At 39.1% G+C, this 25,466-nt stretch overlaps 1 protein-coding gene across 2 annotated transcripts in view; it reads right to left on the bottom strand.

Annotated features, from left to right (window-relative positions):
* Positions 1-25,466, bottom strand: part of SMPX (small muscle protein X-linked) — a 51,409-nt gene that overhangs the window by 18,861 nt on the left and 7,082 nt on the right. Inside the window, exons 3-5 of one of the 2 annotated variants that reach the window (XM_012477509.3) lie at positions 18,433-18,519; positions 12,079-12,227; positions 5,142-8,351 (exon numbers count right to left, since the gene is read on the bottom strand). In XM_012477509.3, coding sequence (XP_012332932.1) covers positions 12,093-12,227; positions 18,433-18,519 — 222 coding nt within the window. In that variant the 3' untranslated portion in view covers positions 5,142-8,351; positions 12,079-12,092. Of the gene's footprint in view, positions 1-5,141; positions 8,352-12,078; positions 12,228-18,432; positions 18,520-25,466 lie in introns of those variants that run through there. The other variant, XM_012477507.3, reaches the window with a different exon arrangement.

Here is a 25,466-nt window from a genome sequence, read left to right as displayed (position 1 = left end):
TGTTTCCTCATTGCCTGGCCTGTGATGCCCCTTAAGCAGCCATTTCACAAAATCTCCAGGCTTCCGTGTTCTCTGGCACCTGTGTTTACTAGTGACTGCCTACTTATTATTGCAAGGTAGACATAACTTGATTATCAAATTAACTAATGTCAGAGGCAGAAAACACTTCTGTAAGGTAATCATAGCTGGAAATTGAATGTGAATGGTGCATAAGCCAGGACAGGGTGTCATAGAGAAGACATCCAGGGCACTTCTGGACATTGAGATTGACATGGCTCACATTTTGTTTTCTGGACCAGACTCCAATAGTGTATAGCCCATGTATGAAAGATTACTAAAAATATGAGATGCCTATTTCTGGTCATAAAGCCCATTCAAAAGGCTCAGGAAAGTGCTATATAAAAGTCCGTTGTTTGACTTTTCCTTGAGAGTAGGGCAATGGCAGCTCAACTCTCCAAATATTTCTTAAACTTACTCTCTTCCGAGAAAAATCTGAAATTACAAACCAGATACACTTGCGAGTGACAAATTAGGGTGAGAGGAGGAAAATTCCTTGAAGTCTCTAAAACAAAATGAAAATGCTAAAGTGAAATGTTTGTAATTTTGCTGTCTTCAAACAAAGGCCTTGGAAACATGAGCTGCTGCAGGTTTTGAAAACTGGAACTGCAATGCCTCCTCCAGGAGAAAGAGGACAGTTGCAGGTTAGAAATCATCTCATGAACTGGCTCAAGCTCAAAGGATTCCAGGTGGGTGGTGATTGAGAAAGAGACCCTCCTAGATGTTTGCAAGTGCTTCAATGAGCTCATATTAGTCACAGATAAGATAATTAATGGATTTTAATTTTCAGTGAGCTTTCTTCATATTATCTGGGGAAAAGTGCAGACCTACTTTTCAGACAGTATTTCACTTAAAAAAAGCAACCAATCAACTCCTAGCCTTGGAAGCAAGGGGCAGAGGGCAGAAGGTATGGGCAGACTGTGAGGGCAGCAAAGGGAATGAAGTCTTCCTGGATGCCGCTGTGTGCCAGAAGCTCTATCTGAGTCATTTCACTATCTTTATGGTCCCCTCTCAAGACTTGCATTATTATTCCTATTTATAGACATGGCTCAGAGTGGTCAGAAAGTTGCCCAAGGTCACTGAATTACTGTGTGTCAGAGCTGCACGTGGAGCACAGGAGTGTCTCACTCTTTCCAGCACATCTAGTGTGCAATGACTGCTGTAAGGTGGGCAAATGCACTCCAAAAAGCCTGTGCATGCCACCTGACACAGCCACAGACCACTCTGCTATGATCACCCCACTTCTTCCTGCAGAATTCAGGCTCCTAACCCTTCTCAACAGTCAGTACCAATGAAACAGGCACAACACTCCAAATGAAAACTGTTTGTCTTTCCTATAAAGTAGGAGCACAAAACTGGGAAATAGGACACTGGGATTTTAGACTGCTACTGACCTTAATTCCATTGCTCCTGGGACTCAGTTTCTATCACTAATAGATGGGGGATCTTAAATTAAGTTCCTTCATTTTGTAATTAATAACATTTTGTGGTTAATAATAGTAATAGCTCCCATGGTACACAGAACTTTAGATATACACACTATGTGATTCAGTGCTTCTGAACCTTGGAATTATTGGTGCCTGTTGTTGGGACTGTCCTGTGTGTTGTAGGGTGTTTAGTACCATCCCTGGTCTCAAGCCCCTGAATGCCAAGAGTACCCACTCTGAGGTGTGACAGTCAAAAACATCTTCAAACATTGCTAAATGTTCCTCAGGACAAACAGCAGAATTGCCTCTGGGAGTTAGGTATTTTTCTTATTTTTCAGATGAAGAAACTGAGGCAGATCAATTATATAAAATCACAAAACAAGGGAATAGCAAAGCCAGGGTATAAACATATCCTTGAATCACCTCTCTTCAACATTTCCTTCAGTGGAATAACTGTTTTCCAACATCCTGTCTAGACTCTGTCTTTGTCACCTGTATTCAAAGGCTGTGCCTTGTCATTTCTTCTTCATTCCTGCTGCAACCATTATGTGCTAATATCTCCTCTCACATATTCACCCAACTAGACTGTGAGTCCCTTGAGGGATGTTGTCTTGTATCACTTATTTCTAATGTAGTGGTGTCTGAAACAGTCGGTGAATAGGTGTTCATTTCATAAATGAGTGAATTTATCCCAGCACTTTAATCCTTTCCACTTAAATCCAGTTCATGCTGTTAATTTGCATTATGAAGAAGGTTAATTTGGCCAAGGTAAATTCCAACAAGCCCATGTACAAAATGATCAGGCAATGAAAACAGTCTGAATACATGGATGATTGAACACTCAGAATTTAATAAATCTGTTGGGGCAGTTTTCAGGATTTAATTATTGCCTCTGGAACTAAAAGGCAGTCATGATTTTTATCATTTGTATCCCAAATTGGGGGATCAAGTAAGAGCTAGGCAGTAAAATATGTATTACTTGTTAAGGATTCTATTACATCTGTGACAGGTGGAAGGAAGTGCCACTGTCCTTCCTATAGAAGGTTTCCAATGACTTTCTGTCAATAGGACATACTTGTTTTCTGCTGTTTATCCAGCAGTCCAGATGAATTGTTCTGAGCAGTCTTTGTGCCACCTTCCTGGACGAAAGAGACTCCAATCTGTCGACTGCTTAATAGAAATTTCCTTCAATAAGAAGCCAATTGTCTGACTCTGCCTTGGATTAAACCAGCCACCCCCTCCCCGTCTGCATAAAGCCCTAAACCAGAGGGTATAGAATGATCAGTTCACAGGCAGGGAGCGGTGGCAAGGAAGTACGAGTTAAATTTGCAAGTCTTGATTTGTTCCTCGTGATTCCTTCTCCTTCTCAAATGCCACAGCATGTGCAGGGAGTTAAAACGAGCAGCATTGTCACGATGCAGCCAACCCTGATTAGACAGCCTGGAATTCACTTCCCCAGTTTTCTGCGTGGGCTGCACACAGCGTGAGAGGGAATGAGAGAAAAGGCTTCATGGGTCGGAGACTGCTGCACCATGAATGACACAGAGACTCCTGGCAAGCCCTTGCTCATCTCCGGAGCAAAGGCAGGTGGGCTCTGCAGCAGTCTGGTATTCCCCTGCTGCAGTTTTGTCAGCACTAGGCGAAGTCCCCATCATCCCCAGCATTGCCAAAATCGGTGTTTTTCTGTCTCCTCTCCTCTCCTCTCCTTTCCCTTCCCCTCCTTTCCTTCTCTCTCTTTCTCTCTGACTTTCTCTGATATTTATGGGCATTAACTCTTCCTTTTTTCAACATCCTTAAAAAGAAAATTATTTGTGCTTCCATACAATGTTTTGCCCATTTAACAGGGTAGATGCTCTGGCATATTTGAATCCCTAATGCCTGATATACTCAGCACCTGGTACATCTTTTGTGTTTGGTAAATGCTGACTAACTAAAAGAATGAATATGTGAATGAATAAACAAATGAGCAGACAAAGGAACACATCAACCAACATGCCAGGATTGTGCTTCAGTGTTCCTCTTTGTGGCAGTGACAGTTTCTGCAGTCTCTTTAGCCTTTGCTTGCTGACCCAACATGGTGAAATATTATTTGCAAAGACTATAACTAAAAGAACATTTTTGAAGAATGCAGTGGGTGATAGTGATTAAAAGGACTGGCTGTTTAGTGTGACAGATGATGGTTTGCACACCACCTCTGTGACTTACAATCTGAGTGACCTTGGTCAAGTTGCATAAACTCTCTTAGCCTTCACTCTCACATAAACAAAATGAGCATTGTAGTATGTACTCCATACAGTCAGCACAAGGAATAAATGAAATAATGCATGTGAGGTGCAAGATATGGTATCAGGCATATCACAAGCATATAAAAAATGGTAATGCTCATGATGACAATAAAAATGATGACATCGATATAGGTGCTGGTGACTACTAATGCTTTACATTAATACTTTAGAAGACTTGATAAGCTGCTGTGCTAACCTGCTTTCTGATACATTTGAGATGAAAAGATAATCTACAAAAATAGTTACGTTTGAGGCAATTCCACATAGACCATATGCCGTAAATATGTTTAATTTGTGAATTGACCAAAGAATTATATTTAAGAGTACTTCATTCCTAGGTCTTAATTACTGTGAAGAGATTATAAATATTGGGCAATTAATTACTCTTTTTATTACTGTCTTAATTTCTGTGAAACACAACGCATTGATTGCTTGGAAAGAAAAGTCCACAGCAATCCGGACCTGACATCAACGTTTCAAGCAGATAAATCAGGGTTACTCACTCTCAGCAGTACTGACATTTGGGGCTGGATCATTCTTTGTTGTAGGAGGCCATCCTGGTCATTGTGGGATGTTTAATAGCATCCCTGGCTTCTCCTCACTAGAGGACAGTAGCAGCCTGCCCCAAGTTGTGACAATTCAAACTGTCTGCAGACATTGCCAAATGTCCCCTGGGAGGAAATATCCACACCCTCCCCCATTAAGAACAACTGAGATAGAGTAATGAGTTCCATTACATTGAGAGTAGAGCAGGTTCCAGGTGTAACTGCCCTTTATCTCATGGAAATGTATGTTCCAGTATAGTAAGATCAAGAGAATTGGGTTCTCAGTCACCTCTGCTTTCCACCAAGCTGGCTGAAGCAAATGTGCTTCTCTGGTCTCGAGTCTACTCCCTAAAAGCTCTCACACTAATTCCAACTTCTTCCTGATAATTCATACACTAGACTCTCCAAATCTCTGTTTTAGTAGAAACTACACTGGTAGCTTCTGTGTGTTAACTGTTGAGAGGCTCTTAAAGCATCTGCCACAGTCAACTCAAAGGCTTCTTGCGTTCACTCTCAAGAGTTCTTTACACCCACACAGGCTGCAACCAGGGTCTAAAACAAGAGTTTTGCCAGCCAGGAAAACAAATGAACAAAACTTTGATAGAGTTCGGAACTACTGCAGAACCTTTCTTTATCCTAACCAAGTAAAGATCAGGAAAAATTAAAAAAGAGCATCACAAATCAAAAGAAATGTGGCTTCACTAGAGAATGAAAAATTTCAGCATAAAACCATTTCCTTCAGAGAAAGTGAATAGAGCTATGTAATTGGGTCAAAGCAGGGAGCATTTCAAAAATGAGGACAAAAAATTTCCACAAACCCCAGAGAAGACATTTGGAGAAGTGTTTATTCTTTTTAAGTCTAGCTCTATGTAAAATAATAAATCAGTCCTGTCTTCTGGCAAAAGGAAAAGGTTATGAAATCATGGTCAGTCAAAGACTATGAGAAATAAATCATCTTAATTCTGAAGGCTGCAAAGCAACATGAAAAATAATCTTGTGGTAAAATGCAAAGTGGCAAAAGCAAGATACAATACTATACAAGTGCTATAAATGATGCTACGTAAGAAAAAGGTGTAAGAACCAGTTTCTATTTACTGAGGAATTACCAATCCATCCCAGGAACTGTGCCTGGAGATACTTTAAAAAATACATCTACCTAATCCTTCACAACTGCTCACTGAGAGAGGTGCCATTTTCTGCTTTTATCAAACAAGAAAATAAACACATAGAGTGCAAAGTTGCAAAGGTGGAAGGAAATGAGAGCAAGTCCTCACAACCCCAAATCAACATATTGTTAGCAACTTGGTTGTTTTTCATCCCAGATGTAAACCCGGAGGAAAAGACTAGAAGGCGAAATATCAAAGTCAGTACTATGCTAAAATGGTGATTTACTGGGCAATCATTTTTTATATCCCAGCCTCTGTTACATTGTTATACTATTTATACAAATAGATGAATTACATTTATTATGTCTTACCATTTGATAAGAATGATATTTCCATTGTTGCATCAATTTAATCATAAGTTTACTCTAAGAAGATAAAGGGCATTTTCCCAAATATGGAATAGGTGCTAATAAGGATTTGATTGATTGGTTATTGAATTTGAGATCTTCTTTTTTAATATAGTCATTTATAACTATAAACTTTCCTCTAAGTACTGCTTTCATTGCATCTTATAAATTTTGGTATGCTGTATTTTTGTTTTCATTCGTCTCAAAGTATTAAATATTTCAAATTTACCTTGTGACTTCTTTGACTCTTTGGTTATTTAGAAGCATGTTGTTTACGTTCCACAAGTTGTGAATTTCCCAAACTTCCTTCTGTTACTGATTTCTAATTTCATTCCATTATGGTCATAGAACATACTTTGTATGATTTCAATCCTTTTAAATTTGAGACTTGTTTCATGGCCTAACATGTGGTCTGTCCTGGACAATGTTCCACGTACACTTGAGAAGAATGTGTATGCATTACTCTGCTGTTGTTGGGCAATGTATTATATGTTGTATATATACATATACACACACTATATATATAATATATATACACACATATATGTATCTAGAATGTGTATATGTATATATATAGGATGTATATCTACTATATATGTATATGTGTATATATATACATGTATACATATATACATTATATATGTGTATATATATACATGTATACATATATACATTATATATGTGTGTGTTAAGTCTAGTTTATGGTTTTGTTCATGTCTTATATTTCCTTGTTGATCTTCTGTCTAGTTATTCTAGCCATTATGGAAAATGGGATATTGAAGTCCCCAATTATTATCATTAGATTGTCTGTTTCTCCCTTCATTTCTGTCGATTTTTGCTTCATGTATTTTGGGGGTCTGTTGTTATGTACTAAATGTACTTTTTATCAAGTATCTGGGTACATCAATTTGCCCTCCTGCCAACACTCTCAGACTTAGCCCTTGAATCAGTAGGAATGATGTGATTCATAATGCTTAACATTTCAGAGTAATGAGCGCCTTATGTTCTCCCCTATCAGAGATGACAACTCTTTGGATGACTGGTTGGTAAATATGTCTTATCTAGATAAAGATGTTATTTGAAAAATAAAGCCAAAGAATTCTTGAATACTAAGTTTTCTTCTGGTCTTACACATCTTTCACCTCTTTTGAGGAATATGAGACAAACTTGACATTTTCGTTAATTTTTTAGTTTCCCAGAGGAATACAATTAATTAAAGTCAAATTTCTGGGCCCATTACCGATTATGATCATCATTGTAAACTATGGACATTGTGATAGAAGTTAGTCTTTTTTTAAAAAAGTGGTAAGCTCCCTAAGATTACAAGGATTTGGAATATGTACATTTCTAAGGGATCCCAGGCTTGCTGTGGTCAGGGCACTGGTAACATCCTCCAGACTTGCCCTGTGTGCCTAATATGTATCATGTGAATTGCAGCCTTTAAAGGAGCTATATGATAGCATCATAAAGAAGATGTAAACAAGAAAACCAATACATTACAATTTGGCAAGTTTGTGACAGGATAAACAGAAGATGCTAGGGATGGGGCATAGTGCTAGAGGAAGAGGACTGTTATGGACTGAAATGTTTGTGTCCTTCCCCCAAATTCATATGTTGAAGCCTTAATCCCCAATGTGATGGTATTAGGAGATGAGGCCTTTGAGAGGTAATTAGGTTTAGATGAGGTCATGAGTATGGGGTCCCCATGATGGAATTAGCAATCTTATAAGAAAAGGAAGAGACATCAAAGGACACAGCAAGAATATGGCCATCTGCAAGCCAGGAAGAGAACCCTCACCAAAACCCAACAACACTGACACTCTCATCTCTGACTTTCAGCTCCAGAACTGTGAGAAATAAATGTCTGTTGTTTTAGCCGCCCAGTCTATGGTATTATTTTGTTATTACAGCCCGAGCAGACTAAGATAAGGGCACACCTCCCCCATCATAATCACAGGCCATTATAATGAGTCTTTTCAAACCTACAAAATCCAAATCAGTTGGCTAGCTGATGTGGGGTATGACATACAGACTAGCTTGAGATTATGAGGCTGTGTATGGGTACAAAGGAGCTGCAGATTATTCCAACTCACTCTCATTTACTGCCCTGAAGCAATTTTTCTTAAAGTGTGTTCCAAGGCCCACTGGTTGACCTCAAAAGACTTCTCAATGCAAAAACACAAGTGCTTTCTTCAGTTCATAATGGAAAATGGGGATTAATTCCATAGATTTTCACTTCTATACGAACCCTAGTTTAGTATATAATCGTGAAGCCCGACTGCCACACATGTGTCCATGCTGCAATGTCCAACACAGAGAGAAGGGATTCCTGAAACTTCAGAATGAGAATTTCTTTTTAGAGCTTCATCAGTCCCAAGGCTTTCAATTGTGACTTTCTTGATGCTCATTAGCATCATTGTAGAATTATTCTTAGGTTTTGCCTTTGTTAATCCTTTCTTTTTGCATTACCACTTTGATACTTCGTTCCTCTTCAATTATTTGATATCAGTGAGTTCTTTTACCACTGGAAAAAGAGATGAGATGGTATAGGCAGGCTATGGGGTTTTATTATGTTATGCCCCAAAAGTTTAAGACGTAGTGCATAGAGGAACTCTTTGGTCTCACTAGGCTGGTCTAATTATTAATGATACCCTGCATGCTCCATATGTCCAGAGGAGATCTCTCAGCCTTTTTTAAACCATTCCATTGCCACTGCCTCTCTGAAATTATCCTTGACCCCAAATCATCATACTTTACCCTCTCAAAAGTCATAACATTATCTCTACTGCCTAGTTATTAGTGGATCATAAACAGCCTTGGGATATCTTTAATAATTAAGCCGCTATCTAATTCTTGAATTGTTAACCACCTTTTAAAGTATTTTATCTTTCCATCAAGAATTAAGTATCCTGAGAGTGGGGACCAAGTTTTATATCTGTAGTTTCAGGGGTTCTTTACTGATCACCTATGCTCTGATTTAAGTGTTGGGAGCAAACAGAAATGGGCACAGAGTCTGTTTGGACACCAGCCCAGAGCAGTTCTGCAGGTTCCCCAGGCCTTTGTCCATGAAGCCTGCTACAACTACAAGCAAACAAGCTGACAGTGGCTTCTGGTAGTGGCCCTGCAGGTTTCCTGATAAGGCAGCAAACAAGCAGGATTAGAAGTGTTGGAAGACACCTGGTTTCTAGATTGTGCCACTGGTCCTGCCTCTTCATCTGGTTCTTGGACTTTCTTAAGTCACCATCTGGCTACCTTAAATCACAGCCAGGAGGATTCCAAAATTTATATGGCTGACCATCCTACCTTCCCTGTCCCATGTCAGTTCCAGCCCCATTTGGGACACTCCTGTGTCTTTTGGCTTTGTCTTGGTATGGGCTGTCTCTATATTTCCTGGTCTGGTTCTGGATTCGGTCTAGGCCTCAAGTCCTTTTCCATGAGCCATGATTTCTGATGCCCAACAGAGTAGTCATTGGCCTTTCTGATTCTTATTCTGTAATGTTTTTAACTGATTTCTGTGAACAATTCCATTTAACTGATTTCTGTGAACAATTTCCAGGGTATGGAAAGAATCTGAAATCCCACTTGAAAGGAGGCACTGATCTTGGCTGGAATGAGGTGCTAACCTGTCTTATATGTCTGAAGTACTGTAATAGTTATAGTACTATGTGGACCTTAAGCCTTATGGTTTTCACTGTGTTTACACTATGCATGATGGATTTATTCAATCTTCAAACCAATGATCTGTTTGATCTAATAACTGGACAACACAGGATGAGGGTGGGTGACAAAGCGGTGACCCAAGAAGAAAAAAATCAATCCAACCAGTGAAGGGTTAAGTGATGGCTGGTCCAAGGTATTTACTGCTTATGAGTTCACTGACTCAATCAATGTTCTCCTTCTATGACAGACTATGACTACTGAAGTCTTGAAATCTCAGACATATCTGCAGGAGAAAAATAAGTCAAAAGCAAAACAGCTTGCTACAAAAAACTAAAGATCATTCCTTGGCTTAAAACAATGAGTACTCATTTGGAATTCAGATCAATTACCCGTTCAACTTAGATTTTCACATTACTGTAAGAATAAGGAAAAGTAGGTCTCTCTGAGTAGTTTTGCATTAGAATTTGTTGAGGAGAGAAGAATCATTAAAGTCTTCTCTGAGAAAGTAACAAAAATGTGTTCTGGATATTCTGGTACATTTTCAATATTTGATTGAATTGGTATTCTTCCTTGTTCCCTGTAATCACACAGCCGAGGCTACTGAATCAACTCCACTGCTGGGTAACACTGCAAGATCCTCTCTAAGCTCATTTTAAAACAGCATTCTTCTGAATCTTCAAAACCAAATTATTCTGAAACTGGAACTGAGGTTAAATTTAGGTCAACATGGATTTCATAAAAGTAAAAGCCTTTAAAGTTTGCATTAAAAATTCATGTCTCCAACTCAACAGCCCTGGTTGGGTGATGATAATAAATATTACAAAAAGTTAAGTTCCCCTCTCCAGGCTTTCTAACAAGGAAGTTCTGAAGCTTCATCCCTACCATATTGAAAGATTTCATCTCAACTTGGCAATACAAGCAGGACTGAGTGTGATAGCCATCGCTATGTTCTATTCTGTCATTAATAGTAACAAGTGCATGTAGACAGGAGTCAGGTTAGTTCCTGCTCACATCAGTTTGTCCCCATCCAATGTCCTGGGATTCAGTCTGTGGTAATAGACCTACTCTGTATTATTCTTGCTCCTTTGTTCTTTTATGTAACTGTGCTGAAAACACCAGATACTGTTCTTTTATTTTAACTCAAAACAGCTCCTGTGTTTCTCTAGACTATAAAGAAATCTTTTCGGCAGAACTAACTTGCAAACATCCTAGTAAGTCAGTGTAAGTGTAACACAAATAACATTGCCACAACTGTGTGCGTCGGACTGCCACACAGAACATTCTGTTCCTCATTCCCGCTAGAGGAGAAGACACAGCAGGGACCTATCTGCCCCACTGCTTGCCTCTGCCATCCAGTCAGAAGATTTCACCCCAACACCAACAGTAAGTGTGCAACCCATCTGTAAGGTGTGGTGGGAGGAAGGAATTGAAGCAATATAACAAGTAGGTGATAGCACTAACTTTGAAGTCAGACTCCATTTTTAGAATACATGGTAGATGGGGAAACTCAGTCTCTCTAAGACTCATCTCAACAATGAGAGCAATAATTAGGTATCATGAGGCTTAAAAGAAACAATGGACGTAATGCTCTTCGCACAGTATCTTGCTCATGGTAACTGATGAATAAATGTTTCTAGTGTTCAGCACATAATGAATGCTCAATAAATATTGATTGAATAAATGGATGAGTGACCAAATGAGTGAATTGACAATCAACCAAATAAAAACCTGTTTTATGTTCTCAATACAGATTCCTCTCCTCTAGACTTAAATTTCTGCTTAAGAAATGGAATAGATTCTACATTGTGGACTTTAGTAATGTTAGATAAAGGGTAGATTTGCTCCCAGGGTCTCCTAGGAGAAAGAGTGATGACTTGGGCCAATTCCATACTGCCCCTGCTGGCAGAGTTCCCACACCAGTCCACAGGAGCCAGGTGGAAGGTTGTCTCTCACCAGGGGATCATTATTGAATGGATGCAATTAAAATGAAAATAAGTTCACAAGCCCTGCTTGCAGTGCCTTGTTAGGCAGCATGCAAGTTTTGAGCCTACGCTTAACCTCATCCACACCTAGAGTTGTTATGGCATCCTCTTGGTCTGCCTTACACACACCTGGGTTACTTGATTAAAGGCCTGAACTCCTGAGTCTCTGCCTCTTTATATACCCAAAGTTGTTCAGCTCCTTGATCCTCTGATCTTCTAGCTCATGAATAGGCTGTTGCTTTTTGTGATACCTGGGTGAGGAAACTGAGGCATGGAGTAAGGGAGGGCTCCCTGGACCTCAAGATCAAAACCTCCTCAAGGCCTCTTCCCAAGCATCTTTCCTCTCCCAATTTCATCCTTCCCCAACTAGGAAGGATGATCAGAAACAGAATGGCAGGCTAACATCCTCAATGGATGTCTGACTGGTGACAGAATAAGACAGACCCAAAAGCTTGGCTTTACCAGAAAACTGCACCCGAAATACTGACTTAAATTGAAGGTTCCTGGTATTTAAGAACTCTTGTAGAATTCCAGATTCCTTCTGTGGAAGGTTCCTTAAACCATTTTACTGAGGCCTTTTTGAAACAAAGAAGATCGTTTTTCACTCACCTTTTTTCTTCCAACTACTGTTCAGCTTTGGGAACATATTTTAGTTCACTTTTAATATTCTGGATCTCCGATAGGTTGACTGCAGGTCCTGGAAGTTTTTTTGCTCCTGGAATTGGCTTCTTCTCCTCCTCTGAGATGGGAGGAACACCCTGAAAAGAAAGAAGAAATCAACTCATCAAAAAAGACATTTGATCTCTCTGAGCCATGAGCATGAACCAGAAAAAAAATTAAAGCAAGAATGATGTCAAAGTATGATTCTAGGAGAATGACTGTCCCTTGTGTTGTTGAGACAGGCTTAGAGTTTCAATAAGATCTCCTAAAGTTTGTAGTGAAGTGTGAAATAAAGTTGGAAGACGAAAACAAGTAATTTCCACATAACTTAGAAAACACTAGAGTACAGTTCAACTTCTGATAACTAATAAAAATTACTACCAGTTTGAAGAATTTGTGTTTCCAAGTGGAGCATCTTACAAGATTGACTTTAATTGGTAATCATACAATTATTATATGCCTGACAGCAAAGATTTATACAATGTTAGAGCATGGCAGGCTCTAACAATAATTTAGTCCAGGAGTTTCCTGTTTCGGTTTGGGGTATAGTGGCTGCCAGCCTTTGTTCAAATGACATCTTTGGGATGCATAAACAAACTGAAGTGAATGTAAGCAAAACCTCTTTGAATATGGACACGACAGGAGAGAGTGGCAAAGGCAGCCCAGCTCTCTCCTGCTTCGGGAAGTATTTTAAATTTCCTTTCATTGAATGTTATATTTTTGTTGCAGCTTTAGGGCAGGACCCACATCCTATCCTTTTCTGTGGCATTTCCAACGTCTGGCACAGAGGTGCACACGCACACTTGTTGACTGTTTAATTGGATCAATCCCAAGAATGTATCGTAACGAAAATCTACACCTCTATGTACATACACCAAACACACATATAATGGTAACTACAAAACAAGATCAGTTTCTGTGTGTGGCTCTGAGGACTTCAACTCATTACTACAGAAAAAAAGCTGATTATTAGCCCATTCCTTCTGTTTGCTAGAGGTGGCTGGTAGGGGAGGATATCTTCTCTGTGGCCCTAGGGAAAGGTGTTGGAGGAACATTTGATCACTGTGGCAGCCATAAGAATGCGTCTCTCAGATCAGTTTACTGAAGAGAGGATAATTGAATGATGGCTCCAGCTGCTTCACACTGAAATCCAGCCATCCATCACCATGCTGAGGTCACATTTCCCACGGCTGCTTGTAGCCAATGACTGAATGCAACAGTAATTCTAAGGCAGGCCCATTCCTGGGAGACTTGAGACTCTTCTGCGGAGCGACTTCACCTGGAGAACTGGCCTCAGTACAGCCCTGAAGTCTGAGATGCTTCCACCCAACCCTCTATCCCTCTCTCCCTCTCAGCCTCATGCAACTCCCTACCATTTTCCCTTACAAGTGCTTTCCCTAGTAAATATCTTTGGGTCAGTTTCCTGAAGGACCCAGACTAACACAGACTGGTGCAGAGCTCCATCTGCTTGGCCAACAACTAGGTGAACCAATACAGTTCCCAGGAAAAGAAATAAGTAACTGGACGTTTGCTTCTCACTGGAGAGGGTGGACCCTAAGCCCTTTGCCCCGCCTCCACCCCACCCTTACCCACTACCGCCACCAGCAGCCCTGTCATTCAGGTATTAAAACTGATGGTTTGTGTTAATCCCTGTTTGGATCCTATGTGTAGTTCTGAAATTGGTTAGAACCTAAAGGAAGAAAGTATTCAAGCTTCCCCAAACTTTAACGAATTACTTAGTAGACACGTCCTTTAGAGAAATGTTTTTAAATTGCTTATCGGAGGGGATGAGTAGACAAAATATTGAGGTGTTGTTCTTCTACTAAGGGCTAATGGTTTTTCCTATAGTCATTTTCTTTGAATCTGGTACAGTGCTGATGAAATAGCTAACGTTTCACTGAAACAAAATGATAAAGTATTTCAATGTGGACTATACCTGCTATAAATATCTAGAAAATATTCTTTCCCTGGGTCAGTGTACAGAGCCATAGAATCAGTTGTTTTTTGTCAGGCACACACATTTATCACTTACAAATGTAGATTTAGAAGCAATAATTAAAACTGTAAAGCTTCCACTTGGAGGACTAGATATTCCAAAAGGTTCTTTGCTATGCTTTCAGAAAGAATTTTTTAACAAGGCTATAAAGTGCTCTGTGTGTGTGTGTGTGTGTGTAATACATGTAGTGGTGAAATGAAAAATGTTTCCTCACTTATAAATGTTCCCACGGCTGTTAGGTGGGTAGATCTTAATAAAGAAGCATGAAGGAGAAAAATGTTTCCAATTCCTTCTGTTAAGTTCCTGGGTAAGTCACATTTACTAACTTTGTAACGTCAAAATGTTCTATATTGGCACATTTAACACATTAAAGCCAATGTCTGTACTTAACATGTTCATATGCAAAAATTTATGTGTGAACATATGCAGATTAATATTTAATAGGCACCTTCCTCTCAAGTTATTAAAACCTCACTGCATTGTGTTTTTTATTTATCAACATAAGACTTACCACTTGATTTGGTAAAGTCACATATAATGGGAAATTATAAGTCAATATATTTAGTAATTAGACGATATTGACTCAGGAAGAGGGACGTTAATGGTGCATTTTCTTAACTGAAACTTCTCTCATCTTTTAAAAACATAACAGGAATCAGATTCCATTTACTTTATGAATTTGTGATTGCAAGAATTATCGTAAGTTAAGGCATAAGCAAACAGTGTTCCAGATGGTCCCATTTGGCTAATAAATAAGTCCTTTTTTTATTTTGTAGGTGGATATTTGAATGAAGAAGGGACATGAAAGACATTCTTTGGCCTAGATAAAGAGAGTGTAAAAGAAACCTTGTCAGCTACAGCAGCATTCTCAGTTTCAGGAATGGCTGTTGTGAAGGGACATGTTTCCTTTTGCAGGGTCACAGAGTATTTGTAAAACTTGGCAAAATAGCCATATTCAAGTGATCTCACTTTCATCTCCCTCATTATTGCCGGATATCCTACTGAGTTTTTCCCTAAACTCTCCTGTGTGGGACAATACAATCTGACCTGCTCATTCAGGCTCAAACACCAAAGACTTAATAATAACAGCAAACACTGTTAACTGTTCTAAATTACATGTACTAACTCATTTAATTCTCACCTCAACCATATAAATCTGGTACTATTATTATCCCAATCTTACAGTTGAAGAGACTCAGGCACAGAAGGGCTAAGAAGCTTGCCACAAGGTCACACAGCTAGGAAGTGGCTAGATCAGAATTAAATGTTTGTATCTGGTAAAGGAGCCAGGTGGAGATGGAAATAATGAACAGAAAATCCCAACGTGCTATTTTGTGGCTTAATAACGATAGTATTTCAGTCAAAAGAGAGATTTGGGAAGCTTAGTAGAGGCTTGTCAATACCCTGCAAATCACTTCAAGCAAGCAGCTGATTGTCTTACGCAAAAGACCAGCCCTGTTTATTAGGATTTGGCTGTAAGGCCTCAGTGTTGGGCACATGCCCATCTGTGGCTGGGCCAAGCAGATAGAGGGTGTACTCCAGCTCTGTAAGCAGAGCAGAGGTCTTACCAGAGACCATACATAGGTGGGCCAAAGACAGGGTCACTTCTCACAGGCCTTGGCAGACAGCCAAAGACTCATTCTAGCTTCCTGCTGAGGAACATCCTCTTCACATCTGAGAGGGTGTCAGGATCAAAAATCCTTCTGAGTTTAAATGGGGAACCTAGTGAATGTGATAGAGGTCATCTGTTCAGAGATGGTACATTATGATCTCTACACAGTAATTATCTTCATGCAAGCCTAGGCAACGAATCTTAAGTCTACAAAATTAAGCAATTCCAAGTTTAGAAACTAGATGATAATAAATGTGGATGTATATGTTATTTCAAATCCACATTCCATTTTCCCATTCAAACTATGCCTTAAAATGTGGCTGGGGCCTCAAACTAATTGACAAAATCCTATTTAACCCACTCTGTGGCCAAACCAAGCTGTCTACTCCCCTCACAATGTTGTCTTCATGAGAAACTTAATCTGAGGTCCAGGCCAGAGACTGAGTCATTAGATCCCACTCCCTCCCCAAGACCTCACAAATCCTGAGAGTCTATTTCTGCTTTTATGGTAAAGAAATACCATCTCTAGCTCCACCCTCCTGCTCAATGAGCTCTGTGAGAAAGGTATGGTACAATTCAAGAAGCATCCATCTGTTGGACAACAGGTTGTTAGAAGGAGGAGGAGGGGGGAAGGAGGGAAGAAAGAAAGGAAGGAAGGAGAAAGATAAAGAGAGAAGAAACAGAAAGGAAAGAAAGAGAGGAAGGAAGGAAAGAAAGGAAAGAAAAAAAGAAGAAATCCCCCTGGGGTCTTTGTATCTTTGTGGATATATCACTCCCTCCATCCTACGAAAAAGACTAGTTGGCCATTTGTATATGTGGCTAATTATAAAGTAGGTGTTCACAAACCAAGCTGTATCAGTTCTTGTCTATTTTAGAATGCTGCAACCATTAGATTAGATACAAGGCAAGAGAGAGCAAAGTGCTTCCCCAGTCCCCTGAGACACTTGTGTGGAGGAAAGTACCAGTTGTACAAAGAAGAACCAGGGGCCATCTGTACCACAGGTGGAAAATGAAATGTGAGCCTTCAAAACAGCTGTTACATTAGTCAATTTACTGAAAAAAGTGGGTCAAACTACCTTCTGACTGATTGCCATGGTAGTGACACAGTTTAAGAGGAGCCACAGGAAACAAAGAAAAATCTAATTACAGATAAATGAAGGTATAGAAGGATTCCACTGCCATCCCTTCTACCTCCCCATGCCTTTTCCTTACAACATTCAAAAACAATAGGCCCAGGAGTGCTTCGTGAAAATTGGACAATGACATCAGTTGATGAAAAATCGTTTAGGGAATACCTACTAGGCTATGCCATGTCCATCATATCATGCCTCTTCCCTCACAGTGGCCCTCTGAGGAATGGAGGGGATCCTATTTTGCAGACACAGATTCTGAAATACTTGGCCAAAGTCCCAGATGGAGACCTCATGATCATGAGTTAACTAGATGGCAAGATGGCAAAGTTAACAGCACAAGAACTTGAGATTATGTAACCATAAAAACAGGGTACAGCCAAGTCTTTTCAACTTGTACGTTCAAAATTTGTATTCATCAAGGGTGACTTAGTGGCTGAAATTCCAGCACTTGGTGATATCACTCAAATACTCTATCTCCTCCTTTCAAAAATTATCTTTCTACTGATAGGAGATTGGAACCACTAATTTAGGGCCACATCAGGAATATTCATAGGAAAAAAAAAGGTTACAGGCAGGACAAAGTTTTATTAGGAACCTTTGAAATGGTAATAGATATTCTTTTGGGGCAAATACCAAAAATGTCCCTTGGTAGAGTTTAAAAGCCTTTTTACCTTTTAAAAAAGATGAAATACACTTTGCGATGCCTTGTGGCTTTATTTGATTCCATTTTCCATGTCTTGTGCTAATAAAATGTTCCAAAACCTTCACTATCTTTTTTCAGAGTCAGACCTTCCAGGTTTTGCCAGAAAAGTCACAATTGGGTAAGAAATATAAACATCTGAGGAAGAAACTCTTCCCTATTTATGGCATTCATTATTAATTTTAGCCTCCAATTTAGCAGACCAGGTACTTGAATTTAGAGGAGAAATAAAGAATTAGAGGAAAAAAATACAGAAGTGGAGGCTTGATAGACTCCCTTGCAAAGTCCCCTTTTCAAAGAAAACATTTAGACATTGAATTTTTGTTTATTTGTTATTTGATGCACCAAATAATTTAATGTGCTTACTTTCAGCATTCCCACTCATCAGAAGCTGTACCAAATATTAACACATCCTGGTCAGTCGAATAAAAGATCCCAAGTGAAAACTTTCCAATCTAGTGACTACTGCTAGGCCAAAAACATCTCAGAGGCTTTATCCTCCCCACCATACACACAGACACAGACACAGACACACACACACACACACACACACACACAGAGAGTCAATCAATCAATCAATCAATTAATCAACAGACTGGAAGTTAAACTCAATACCTTCAAGTAATGGTGCCAGGTACAGTACTTAAATTTGACTGAAGGGAAGGGAGGAGGCAGTGCATTTCATGGCTGACTGAGCAAGACAACTAAAGAAATACACATACTATATGTGATTCCTTGACACGCAGCCATTTGCCCCCTCCCTTGTCCTGAAGAGCCAGCCCTTGCCTTGGCTCTGCCCCCTCTGGTGAAGATTTTAGAAGGGAAAAACATTGCTCTGTTCTGCTAGCTGAGTTTTCCTCACCTCCTCCACTTCAGGAGTACATTCTTTTCTTCTGGGAGGTTGACCTGCTCCTGGCCGAAAGGCTCCCATTGGAATATTGATGTTTGCCTAAAAGAGAAAACGGTAGATTTAACTTAAGAAAAGTAAGAAATTTCAATGACATTCTGAGACAGTAATCATTGTGAAGAAAAAAGCATCTGAAAAGCACATCTTCAAAGCCTTTTATCTCAGGAAAATTGCTGTAATAACAGCATAAAAATATGCAAAGGAAAATTTGACTTCCATTTATTACAGATTACATTTATTACAGATTTCATTTATTACACATCCTTAGGTCTGTGCAGTGATTTTACAGTTTCCTCTTGGATGGAAGACTTGGAAGACAGTTTGTTCTGGCTGTTGCCCTCCTGTGGTGCATATTATTTTTCTCTCTCAGGATAAGGAAGGAACACTTAATGATAGGAAAGGAGAAAGAGCATCTGCATAAGTTATTCCACACCTTAGCCCTCCTTCCGGTCCCTTCAAATTTACCACGTGGGAGGGGAGATATTTACACGTCCTGAGGTACCTCCTCCTCTCTATAATGTCCTTCACTTTATTGCCTTAGTCTCTGAAATTGACGCTCTTCTGCCTTATTCCCAACATGTGCTTGTGTGGGTCAGTAAGGAGAAAAGAGGGTGCTTGAAAAGTCAAGGTCCCTTTGTATCACCATTCATTGATTCTTGTCCTTTATGATGATAACATACTAATCTCCATCAGTGGTAAACATAAAATACCTTCATGACATCCTCTAAACATTAAATTAGGTAAGGATATATTGACACTGTAATTTGAACTTGGTGAGATAATATGTAAATTTGAATTTTGCCCATACTTATCTGATGTCAAAAGGTGAAAATATGTAATGCAGATCAAAAATGTCTTCAACCAGTATTACTCACATAGGACAACCATTAAATACTATTTTAAAGTAAAATACAATATTTTTCCACTGAAGATAAAGTGTTGCCTTATGAGTAATTGGATATGTGGGCTTGAAAACTTGAAATTTCGTTTTGATGTTATGCATGTAAATGATGCCTGAACAAAGGGAGCAAAGTTTTTTTATCTTATGACATGGATTGTATGATTTTGGCACCACACCAAAGGAAGTTATTAGGAAGTGTGGTACGCCCCATTTGGAACTGCCTGGTACAAGCCTGTTGCCAGGGGAACAATTAACCCCATGATACAGGAAGCATCCAGTGTCCATGTTCATGCATCATGGAGGGTCTGTGTTGTGCTCCCTTTAGGAGCAGGACATGACTTTTCCTACTCATGGGCTATAAAACTCCCTGTCCTTATTAGAATAATGCTGATACCACAGAAAGAAACAGATGCAAAGTATTTGTGGAAAATAACCAGAAAGGTACATCATTGTGGAGCCATTCCTAGTACCAACAAGCCAAGGAGTATTTTTAATCAGTATGTACCACACATGTTAAAATATAAATGCAGCACAACTTTAGAGGAAAGCATTTTAGAAACCTACGGCTGAGCTTTCTATGCTATTCTTATGTGTAACGGAAATACCAGGTGGCCTAGAGTGGGAGGAAGAGGGGGCATAAGAGAAGCAAAAGATGTGTCTTATGGTGGCAAATATGGAGCCATACTTCATGAATTCCAAGATGCATCTCTTTTAATATATCTGGTCAGAATGTGTCTTACAACCAATAGTATCCTACAATTTTAGTGGGCACATTTGCTTTAGTTTGGCAGGACATAAAATAATGGTATTTAACAATTGACAATGTCTTAGATTGGATGAAATATCACAGGGGCCTGAATAAAGAAGATCAAAACGATGTAAATAATACAGAAGATAGTGTATATTGGACCAATAGGCTATTCTCATCACTACAGTTTGGATGAAAGAGGGGAAAAATCAATATAGGGACTATTTGGGGGAAAGTTAACCAGTTAAAAGTTTAGTTAAATTGTCCCTACCCCAACCCATTTATTAAGCATCTACAGGGGGCATCTTCCTAATGGTGAGCTCAAGTTATATTGTTTCCGAAAGACTTAATTGCTAAATTAACGTGTTTAATCAAGTATATATGCTCTGTAGTAGACTGTAGTTTTTAGTAAGGGGACATGTAAAGGTCATCCAGAATAATATATTGTGAAGCACGTGTTATGGGATGACTACTTTTCCTGTTTGGAGATTACTTTTAGTGATGCGCCCCCATGTGGCCTCTCCATGTTTCATGGGTGGCTTACAGTAGTGAAAACTGCCTAGTGCTAGCAGTTGCCAGAAGTTCTCTGTACTTAAATAACAGTTGCTCTGGGTCTCATTGTCCCCATTTGTAATACAAATGTTAGGCTGTGTCAATGGTTTTCAAACCTCTTAGCCAGGGAACACTTCCTTCAAGTGAAGTACTGTAAGAATGTCTACAATGCAAAGCAGGCAGAGGTGGAGGGCTTACATACCTGCATCCTCACAACAAACTTTTGAGGTTAGTATTATCTTCATTTTATTGATTAAGAAATGTATCCTTAAAGAGGTTAATTCTCTTGAGGTCATACATACAGTTCCAGGAAAAGGGAAGATTCCAAACTGAAACTGTCTGACTTTAGGGACAGACCTTTTCACTCTATCAAACCCATCTAAAAAGAGCTCTTTTCACGTGGCCAAAAATAGCTCTAACCAGCTCTAAAATTCTCTAAAGCAGCTCTGATATTGGAGACTTACACTTTGAGAGTGGCCTTTGAAAAGGGGCACATAAAATGGATAATTTCATAATAGGTGCCAAAGAAAAGCCACATTGAAAAATGAGTCATTAACTCACCGACTTGACACTTTTTCTTCCTTAAAATCATCACTCAAGAAATCAGGAACCTAAATGGTTTTGTTTTTCTTTTTTTGACAGCAGATATTGACAGGAACCAAAGCAGCCTGAAAATACGTTGAGCATTCAATCATAATGTTCACCAATAAGGGAGTATAAGAGGCATGCTTTGTCAACTGTGGCATGCATTATACTATTAACAAGACGATTACAGATGTTTCATTAGCATAATTGTAGGGCAGTAATCTCTGAGTGACAAATCATAGACTAAATTATAGCCATAAGAAAAATTCCTTACAATTTGAATTTGATAAAAACATGTAGACCTGTAGTCTCTGTTTTTATTCCATTGGCCAGAAAATTGGGTCATATTTTTGTCTCTTTTACTGACTTGCTCTGTGTTTAAACACAAATGAAATACTTTCTCAGCAACTAATTTTTCTACCTACAAATTGAGTATGGTATTTGCTACTCAAAATAGGCTTAAAATACAAGCTAAACTTTTATGAAAGAATAAACAAAAAGAAATTGTTTAACATCAATGACCTAGAGTTGATATTAGGTTAGACTTCCTTCTCTCCATAGATTCTATATAAATGCGAAGGAAGCAGTCTCTTGTTTTGTCCTTTTGTAATTCATTCCTTTGTATTTCTTTTCCCTCCTTGAGGTTTATTCAGTTTAGAGATTTAAAAATATGCCCCGATGCAGCAGACCTGGTACATCACTTTCCCAAGCAATATATAATTTGTTACATCCTCCAAGTTGGGAATGGAAAAAAATCTAGTAGATCATCTTTTGCCAGAATACGATACAGTTCCCTGATAGAAGACCTATCTGATGTGAAATTAATACTACACTTGATCTCACTAGGTGAAGAAAAGTAGAAAGAATTCCCTGTAAGTTAATTCCACTACTCCCTTAATTATTTGTATTGTTCTCTTTACTTGGCTCTGGGCTTTGAGCCCAGAGGATTCTGGAAACAATATTTCCTCCACAGCCCCTTCTGTGTAGCTTACAATGGAATGACATCTTCTTTCCCCAGCGGGTTGGATTCTGATAGCTGCCAGCCGGCTGGGTACTGACAATTCCTATTGAACTTTGCTTTCCACAGCCATTGTTCTCTTATCTCCCCCTCCCTTTTTGTCCCCACTCTGTCTCTCCTTTTCTGAACCCACTGTGAGTTTTCTGAACAGTTCAGAGGCTTCTGGAGGTTCCTCCCATTGCATTATTTGTTTCAGATGACCCCCTACTGATTCGATCTTTACTTTTCAAAGGTCCCCAGCAGCTCCTGCCAGAATCTATAGCCTCCCCCATGCCATTCTTCTGTAGCACTGGCAGAGGAAATTCTACAGAGTTCCATTTTGCATTATTTCTTTCTGCTTTTTTCTATTCTCACACTTAGTCGTTCTCTGAATGGAGCAGGATATGACATTTTGAGATTTATAGCATCTTCACAGAAGACTTCAGGAAGAGGTTTGCTTTTTCATATCGGATTAGAAAGCAAGATTCTTGTTTGATATATTAACATAAAATGAGAGACACACGCATATCTACCAACTAAAATATAGTCAACTTATTTTAAAATTCTATATCACCGGAATGCATAAGTGCTTAGGGATATTTGAAATGTGGAGTGGATTCAAAGCACGGGAAACTTTCCCACTCAACATAATTCTGAGAAACTTGTACTTTGCTACTGTTCTTCACCCATGACGTTTCATATTGAAAATGTTTTTATTTTTGCTCTGTTTTCAATACTTCTTTGTTCTCTTCAATAATTTCCTGAATGACTCAACTGAAGTCTCATCATCCAGGAAAAAGCACATTTCAATAATGTACTGTGCAGCTATTAGGATAATGTGCACAATGGGTCGGGGGCAGGTTGTATTTCTGAAGTGCTTTTGGATGTCAACATCAAAAAACATGACATCTTTTTGCCAGTATATGACTGCTTTGCCTCATGTCACAAAAATGGAGCTAGGCAGAGCAGCAGTGATCCTTAGCTGGAAGTAATACTGAACCCACTTGAGAGTAACACTCCTATATTCCAGTTCTTGATATGCTTAAAAGAAACCAGCATTGGAAACCATAATCAATGTATTATAGTGGTTTATGTAAAAAAAAAAAAAAAAAAAAAAAGTAGATCCATGACCAAAGAAAAGGCCTTGGCTCTACATTAAAACAAATGGCAAATGAAAGTTAATTTTTAATGTTTTAAATTTAAACAAAATGTTGAAGGAAGGCATGTATCATCTTTATGATTTTTAGCTTTAATCTATCAGATTAATTGAAGACAATGGTGATAGGCTATTCCTCTATACAAATGATTATCATATATTTTGAACCATTTTTAAACTGGAAATCCTACACAGGAAATATTTAGAGTCTCTAATGCCTATCTGTAAATATTTTCATCTTCCATGGAGACTGCTTTCTTCTTCTACATTATGCCCTAGATAATGGAGAGTGGAAGAACAATGACAACTAGTGGGGAAGGGAAAGAAGTATTGACACATGGAGCATCAAAATATTCTCTTCTACATATAGATTGGGTAGCAACGGAAAACTTCCCATGCTAAGAAGTTACATACTCACTAAGGATGCAAGATTCATATAATCTTTATAAATGTATGATAAAGAAGTTAGATTTAGTTTCACAAACAAACAGCTTAAGTTGATTTAGCCATGGCTGTTTGTATTTCAAGACCATGTTTGTCATTGAGTCTCTTTACTTTGCACTTTTAACTCCAAGCCAACTAGCTCTTAAGTTGACTTTAATCAGTGTAGACTATCAGCTTCTTCACTGAAATGCTGACAGTTTCTAAATGTCTGTTGAGTTCTTTAAAAGGGAGGCAGTCACCCAGCATCCATAAAACGATAATTGCCTCTCAAATAGCCTTGGTGCTTATGATTACCCTTGAGATGGTCCACACTCATTCCTCCAGCCTTACTCTCTGTGCCAAGGGTGGGGACAGTAAGTAAAGACAGCTTTGCAGAGTGGTTCCAAACACAGGCTTTGGGATCAGACTGAATAACTGATTTTAGGGGTTGACTATCCTACTTACAAACTGTATAATCCTGGGTGAGTTACTTCACTTTTCCAAACCTAACATTATGATGCATGGAAATCCCACTGCACTGGGCCAGGTATATGGTAAACCTTGAATAAACTGAAACTAGTATTGTCATCCTGATAATAAACCTTAGAAGTTATTCTCAGGAAGTTCACAGACTTACAAGCTGGACGGAGACTTAGAAGTCATTTAACTGAAGCCCCTCCCTTTGAATATCACAAGGACCAGGGGGGTAAATTTATATAAAATAGAGCTAAGACTGGGGCAGAGGAGTCTTTTATGGTCAGCCATGAAGCTCTCAGATCTTATGGGAGAGGACCCATGATAGATACTCAGCTTAATTTGATTAATGTTGGAGAGTAAGGACCAGTGACAACCCAGAGAAGATTGGCTCTGTGAATTGAGGCCCTGAGGAGGCCTGTGGTGGTTCCCAAAGTGTGTGTGTTCAGGAGGAAGAAGGACAAGCAGGTGCTGCCAGTGGCCTGTGTCACTTGGTCTCATTAGTCACCAAACAGATCACTGATGGGATTAGATTTCCCCACCACCTGTCATGTCAAATTCTTTCATCTGGAGGGAGTGGACCCAATATGCAGAGTGCATTGATGTTACCTTGGTTGCAACTCAATTCCCACCAACAGTAGGGTTGTAAGAAGCAGCCTGGAGAGACCAGAACCGGAGTTGGCAAACTATAGCCCACAAGCCAAATCTAGTCTACTACCTGATTTTGTAAATAAAGTTTCATTGGGACATGGCCACATTCATTCATTTACATACTGCCTATGGCTGCTTTTGTGGTATAACAGCAGAGCTGACTAGTGGGAACAGACCAAACAACTTGCAAAGCCTAAAATATTTATTATCTCATCCTTTATAGAAAAGGTTTACCAACCTCTGGCATAGAACTTTATCAGCTGCTTAAAGGACAAAGGCCTTCTCCAGGCTACGAAAGAATCAACTGATTCTTTCAGGATGTTTTTATGCCCCTAGCAGAGATTTAACTAATACAACTAAAGAGAAGTGTAAGATTAGAATGCCTTTACAATTCAAAAGCCATCTCTTCTTTGGTGTGGATGTGAAAGACTAGTGTCTACCTCCTCTAAGGATGGTTCTAGTTCTGGTCTCCCTCTTATTCTGCATAGAGGAGATAGAACCA

The sequence above is a fragment of the Aotus nancymaae genome, unplaced genomic scaffold, assembly GCF_030222135.1.
Source record: "Aotus nancymaae isolate 86718 unplaced genomic scaffold, 86718_ANA_hifiasm-v0.15.2.pri h1tg000058l, whole genome shotgun sequence".
Lineage (NCBI taxonomy): Eukaryota > Metazoa > Chordata > Mammalia > Primates > Aotidae > Aotus > Aotus nancymaae.
Note: the sequence above shows the minus strand (reverse complement) of the source record. Positions and strands in the feature narration are given on the sequence as shown.